The sequence below is a fragment of the Vairimorpha ceranae genome, assembly GCF_000988165.1.
Source record: "Vairimorpha ceranae strain PA08 1199 chromosome Unknown NODE_53, whole genome shotgun sequence".
NCBI classification, from domain to species: domain Eukaryota; kingdom Fungi; phylum Microsporidia; family Nosematidae; genus Vairimorpha; species Vairimorpha ceranae.
The window spans coordinates 23,794-30,346 of record NW_020169348.1 but is presented as its reverse complement, the minus strand read 5'-3'; the positions used below and the strand labels follow the sequence as shown (position 1 = coordinate 30,346).

General features: G+C 22.9%; 5 protein-coding genes across 5 annotated transcripts; 4 read left to right on the top strand and 1 right to left on the bottom strand.

Moving 5' to 3' along the window:
* On the top strand, window positions 1-333 carry AAJ76_5300030346 (hypothetical protein; the record flags this gene model as incomplete). The annotated part of the gene is made up of 1 exon (XM_024475956.1): window positions 1-333. The coding sequence occupies one exon, from the start codon at window positions 1-3 to the stop codon at window positions 331-333; it is 333 nt and encodes a 110-aa protein (XP_024330405.1).
* A 1,981-nt stretch (window positions 334-2,314) lies between these two features.
* AAJ76_5300026671 (amino acid permease) lies at window positions 2,315-3,676 on the bottom strand (the record flags this gene model as incomplete). Its single annotated transcript, XM_024475953.1, has 1 exon — window positions 2,315-3,676. One exon carries the CDS (start codon window positions 3,674-3,676, stop codon window positions 2,315-2,317), a length of 1,362 nt encoding a protein of 453 aa, XP_024330404.1.
* Window positions 3,677-4,592: 916 nt separating this feature from the next.
* On the top strand, window positions 4,593-5,126 carry AAJ76_5300025754 (oxidation resistance protein; the record flags this gene model as incomplete). Its single annotated transcript, XM_024475952.1, has 1 exon — window positions 4,593-5,126. The coding sequence occupies one exon, from the start codon at window positions 4,593-4,595 to the stop codon at window positions 5,124-5,126; it is 534 nt and encodes a 177-aa protein (XP_024330403.1).
* A 727-nt stretch (window positions 5,127-5,853) lies between these two features.
* On the top strand, window positions 5,854-6,129 carry AAJ76_5300024493 (60s ribosomal protein l24; the record flags this gene model as incomplete). Its single annotated transcript, XM_024475951.1, has 1 exon — window positions 5,854-6,129. The coding sequence occupies one exon, from the start codon at window positions 5,854-5,856 to the stop codon at window positions 6,127-6,129; it is 276 nt and encodes a 91-aa protein (XP_024330402.1).
* Window positions 6,130-6,264: 135 nt separating this feature from the next.
* AAJ76_5300024082 (hypothetical protein) lies at window positions 6,265-6,435 on the top strand (the record flags this gene model as incomplete). The annotated part of the gene is made up of 1 exon (XM_024475950.1): window positions 6,265-6,435. One exon carries the CDS (start codon window positions 6,265-6,267, stop codon window positions 6,433-6,435), a length of 171 nt encoding a protein of 56 aa, XP_024330401.1.
* Between the last annotated feature and the right edge of the window lie 118 nt (window positions 6,436-6,553).

Sequence of the window (6,553 nt, the reverse complement as noted above, 5' to 3'; positions counted from 1 at the left end):
TTGGTGGAAAATGACAGTAATAAGTCTATAAGCTTTTGGAATGTATTTGATAGAACTTTAAACGGAATACCAAGGACGACAAATAGCATAGAAGAAATGCATAGGCATTTGAACAGTCTTGTAAAGGTAAAACAAGCATCATTTTTTTTAATATTAAAAGAATTAATAATTGAACAGGAAATAACAGAAAATAAGCTATTACAATCTCTGTATTGTGATTCTACTATTAATGTTGAAGATAAAATGAAAGAAATTCTTAATAGATATTCTGAGTATTACGGTGTAGAATTTTTAAAGAAAATTGCATTTAGCTTTCATTGGAAATTAAACTAATTATATAAAACAAAACCTTTTTAGTAAACTTTTTTTTTATTAGGGTAAAAAATTAATAGGTGAAAATTAATCCATTTTTCACCGAAGGTGAGAAAAATGCGTCAAGCTATTTATCCATAAATTCTTAATAGGATTAAAATATGGAATTAATGGTAGCCAAAACATGCAACAATGTTGTAATTTTAGCCCATATCTTGATTGCACAAGCTCGATGGCAAGGTGTATTATTTTGTTGAAAAATATAATTTTAATCACAATCTACGTAATTAAAATCATTATTTTTACTATAAAGAATGTTACTAGAGAAATTTCAAGCATTTTACAATAAGCAGTTCTGTTCATTTTATTACTACCAATTAGTAAAATTAATTGTTTACTAGAACAAAAACCGCCCCAAACAATAATGCCACCTCCCCCGTATATGTTTAATATATGAAATTTCGTCTTTGTTTCATGGTGCCAATAATACTTAAAACCATCTGGACTATCAAAAAGAATTTTTTTTTCATCAAAAAAATTTTACTTTGTGCCACTAAATTTTCCATAAAATTTTATCTAAAGCATAATCAAAACCTTTTCAATTTATGTATTTTGATCAAACTCGGACTCTGTCTCATTTTTTTATATACAGGGCTACTATCTTCTTAAATCGCTTTTAAATAGTAAATCGTAACGCTGATAAATTTAAATCTGCTTTAATTTTAGAAATAAAGATAGCTCTATTAGAATCCATTCCTTGAATTGGTTTTACTGTTCTAAAAATGTGTTTTTTTCTATTCTTTTTTATTATTAATTTATCTTACATTTTTTGAAGCCAGATGATTTCTAATTGCAGTACTGTTTTTGCCCAACATATACAGATTTGCTTAGCATTTTTGCCTATTGATAAATAAGCATAAACTTGTCCTTTATCATGTAAATTTAAAAAATTTTCCTTTGCTCATTTTAAAATAAATAATTTTTTTAAAAAAAAAACATTAAAATCATCATGTCTCAAAGATACATTGAAGAAGTTTTACTTCTCTTTTATAAATCAAAAAACATTAAATTACAGATATTATAATAAACATGTGTTTGTATTACAAAATTTGAGTTTAATAAGCTATCACTTTAATTATAAGACATTTTTTTTAAACATTTTGTAATAGCCTAGACTAAGTTGATAAAATTACTCGATGATTTATTGCAACAATATCAAAAAGATCTATTATTTATAAATTATAAAACGTGTTTTTAGAGAGAATGTCTTAAGATTTTGGCGTACCTCTTAAAAAAAAAATCCAAAAACCAGATTAGGCCTATTTAAAACAAGATTTGATACAAATAGATTTGTCATACATTTTGATTACATAGTTTGGACACAAATCACAATTTTAAAATTGTTTCTTGTTTTTTTTGTACGGAATTTTTTTTTAATGTGTCTTAAGGTTTTAACGCACATTGTATTTTAAAAGTTTAAATTTAATTAATAAAATTTTAAAAAATCCTAAAATTGAAACAGAACAAAGTTTCAGCAATTCATAATAATCGTTTTTTAGCAGAAAATCCCTTAAATGAGGATAGTTTACTTTAATCCTTTTTCTTATGGATCGTATTTTCTTTATTTTTTTATATTTTCTAGCAGATTTTTCATTTATGAAAAATTTAATATAAAAAACTTGCTATGCTATAATACTTAAATTACGAAGTTACAATTAATGTAAATTTTTTACAAATTTTATATATTTACAGCCTTGTTAGTCGAATTGTTAATAATAGTATCACAAATAAACATATAAATCTGAAAGCATGATATGAGCGACAATAACATTTTTTTTATAAAATAAAACCCGATTTAATTAGAGAAAATACACAAAAAATCTACGAGTTATAAAGAAAAATATAAATTAAAAATATTATTTATAAAACTTATATTATAAAAATTTTACACAACAACGTACAATAAAAAGTTTTAAATCAAATGAAAGATTAAAATAATTATTTAATTTATTGTTGGACTTGCTATCGTAGTAGAATTAAGTTGTTCAGCATAATATTCAAAATCAATTAAATTATTTTTTTTACCATCGTATTCAGATTCATGTAAAGCCTTTTTAATAGCACAGGTAACACCATATATGGAGTAAATGACACTGAATAACATTATGAGCAATGCAAGCATTTTTTTAAATTTAGATTTATCCTCCGCATAAGCGTAATAAAGTAAAAATGGGAAAAAGTAGCACAAAAAGCCTATAGCTGTAGGTCCTAACAATTCAAAAATTAAATTTAAAGATAGGTTCGGTATCATATTTATGAGTGTTAAAAAAGTTAATAATATTAATACTATAATATTGTGTGTACTGCTAATATTTGCGTTTTTAAACGGTAAATATTTTTTAAAAAATCTTACTGCTGGTGCAAGTTGCAGCGGAAAACCGGAAATTAAAATAACAATAGCACATAAACTTTGATATAGTATTAAACCCACCAAAAGATTAGAAAATGATGGATTGAGATCATTATTATTAGCGATATATAAATTCAATGCAGAATTTTTATCTAAAAAGTATTTTATAATATCATTATGGCCAATAGAAGATCCTGTTAATTTACTTCCTAATACACCTGCTAATCCATACACCATAAATCCTACAAATGACGATAAAGCGGCGATAAATAGTAATAAACTTTTCGTTATATTTTCAAGTTTTGTGTATAAATAAGGAATATTTGCTTGTACAGACATAGCCAATATACAAAATGATAATATAAAGTTGAAATCAATAGAAGAAGTTTCAGATACAGATGTATATGATGATAAATTAGGTATTGATATATTTAAAAAGGTTAAAATTACCATTAAAGAAAAGATACAAAACACACTTAAGTAAGATAGTATTTTAAATCTTTTTAGATTTTGTATCATTGAGAGACCAGTCAATATCAGTGTTGTAGCCATTAAAACAACAACATTTAAACATCTAGTAAAAGAAGGAGATTCAATTGAATAAAATCTAGAAATAAAAATTGTTATCAGTTCACTAGCATATTTTTGAAAACCAAGTGCGGATAGTATCGATGCAATCAAAAGTGTAAATTCGATTACAATTCCTAAATGCTTGTATTTCAATTTACCTAAACCACCATATTCGACATTATCAAGAAAAGCCTCTGATTTAAAACAACATCTAAAAAGAGCGTATATTGAGAAAGTAGTTAAACAACCAACAATAAATAATATGCCGATACCCAAAACAATACCAGAATTATTAAACACTGCCGGCATATAATTTATACCAGATCCCAACATACAATTTATAACAAAAGCAATAGCTGTCCATCCATTATATCCATTTGCCATTTTTAGTAAGGGTTAATTTAAAATTTTTTAAATACTAGAACAGCAAATTTTTTAACTTTGCAATGCTATGTCATAGAAGTTAAAGGAAATTGTATTTATATAAAATAATTATAAATTTTAAATTTCTAAAAGTACAAGAATAATAACAATACTAAAATTTTAAATAGAAAAAGTATTATTTGTTTTTAATTAATTTTTAAAAATTAATACGATAAACGTACACATTACTAATAGAGTTAATTTTATAATTTTTAATTACATTTAATATTAAAAATATTAAATGTAATTAAAAACATCTAATTATAAAAAATTTATTTTTGTATTATTTAATTAAAATCTTTTTTTAAATATTTAGTAAATTTTTAAATGTAGTATTACTTCACTTAATCATAATTTCGTACCCACTTTATGCATTATCAAACTTCTCTTTTGTTCATAAATTGATTTATTTTTATTTATAGGTTCTAAAAGTGCAAGTAAAAATATGAAAGTCAGAAGCTTTTTTAATAAAAAAACATGTTAAGAATAATCTAAAAATTCTAAACTCAGTGTTAGTTCTAATAGATTATTTATTAAATCTCGTAATAATCTTTTACAATATTTAATGTAAATTACAAATATTACATACAATAAGCTTATGATTATTTTAATTTTTAATAAAAGATAAAGAAAAAAATATACATTAAAAATGCATTTTAACAATTGCAAATATATTTAAGTTAAGACCAATATAAGAAAAACAGTGACATTTGAAATATCATAAATATAGTTTTATATATTTATTAATACTAAACAAGTTTAATTCATTAACTTAGTATAGATGTAAATATAATTATTAATTTGTAAAATAATACTTTTTATCATTTTTATAATTGATCTGTTTAATATTTAATTTAAAAATTTCTGTGTTATTTTTATGAAACAATGTGGTATTAAAGAATACAAACCAAACTTGACTTTTAACATGTCACCATATACAAATACAATATTAGAAAAAGAGATTATTGCAAAAATACAAAGCTTTTTAGATCTGAGGTATAAATATTCTAAAGAGTGGAATCTTTTATATTCCACATTTGAACATGGATTTTCTTATAAAACTTTTATCTCATCTTTTACAAATAAAAATAAGCCTTTTATTTTAGTAATAAAGACAGATAATAAATATTCTTCAATTATAGGTGTGTATTTTGAAGAGAATATACATTTAGATCTTAAACCTTATGGAAAAAGAAAGATAATTCTTTTTAATGCAGAAAATATTTTAACTTTAAATCAAAAAGATATTAAAATCATTTGTACGGAGCAATACTTGGCTTTTGGATGTAAAAATGGACAATATGGAATATTAATACAAAATACACTGAGAAAAGGACAGGAAAGCGTTTTTAAAGAACAATGTACATCTTTTAATATTAAGTACATGGAATTATGGAATATAATAGAATGAGTTATTTATACATTTGAATATGTTTTATTATTTTTAATATATGCTGTATTTAAAGAAAATATATAAATTTAATGTGTTTATAAAAAGTAAGTATTTAACATTTATAACTGTAAAATCTTTAAAAGTGTTATTGTTACTTATTATAAATTTTTAATATTTTTCTGCAAGATAAAAAGTTATTAATAACAATTATTTTAAAGATTTTTAAATTAAAATTTCTGCATTTAGAAAATTTACAATCTTTATAAATAATTAGTAAAAGCAACATATACAATTATTATGATAAGAGAATTTAATAATAAGTTTTATTATCCTGTTTATTTACAAAAGTAAATGTCATTGTAGTTTACAGAACAAGTAAATGTCAATATTAGGGTTCATGGACAACATGTTTATTGATGACAAAACTTCTTTTATAATTAGTGTTAACCAATTGCACACACCATCATGAGTTTTAAGATTGTTTTTGAATAAGGACCAATTATATAAATCACACTTTTAAACTGTTTGACTTCAGCAATCATTGTTTCATTTATTTACAAAAATTGAATGTTACTGTTAATTTACAGAACAAGTGAATGTTACTGTTAATTTACAGAACAAGTAATTGTTACTGTTTCAATTTACAGAACAAGTGAATGACAATGTTTCAGTTTACAGAACAAATGAATGTCTTTTTATATAATTTTTCTCTAATGTCTATAATTTAAAATTTTAACCCTTAAAAATGATTGATGGAATTTCTATTTACTCTGGACGAGCAGTTCCAAAAGGATCAGCCACTATAAAAATTACTAATGATGGAAAGCAACAGCTAACTGCTAATAGAAAAGAAAGATCTTTTATGGAAAGAAAAATAAATCCTAAACTTATAAAATGGACTATTCCAAGTAGAGTTGTTAGAAAGAAACATGAACTATTTACATCCCTTCAGAAGAATATTCCTCGTCCTGCTAAAATTGAAAGAGGATTTAAAAATATTAGTGCTGATATGCTTAAATAAATTTTTATAATTTTATTCTTTTATGCATGTAATTTTTTAAGTAGTAAATTAATTTAGAAAAGATGATGTGGTTTTATTGATGTTGGAAAAAAACATGGATTTATTTATTTAATACTTTTTTAAAATATCAAATATATGATGGAGAATATCAGAAGATTGATATACATGACAAAACCGTTTCTTGAATCGAAAACAAGAAAACTTTATTTTCTTTTTGAAGCTATAATTTTTGTGCAAAATAATATTACTAATTTAAAATTGTTTACACATAAATCTTCGCATAAATATAATTGGTTATTAACATGATTGTAGAAATTTTTACTAACTTGATTTAAAAAGTTTTGATTTTTAATTAAAATATAAAGTTTATATTAAGAATGTTAAACTATAGAAAAAAGATAAAATCGATGGACAATTGTTTAAT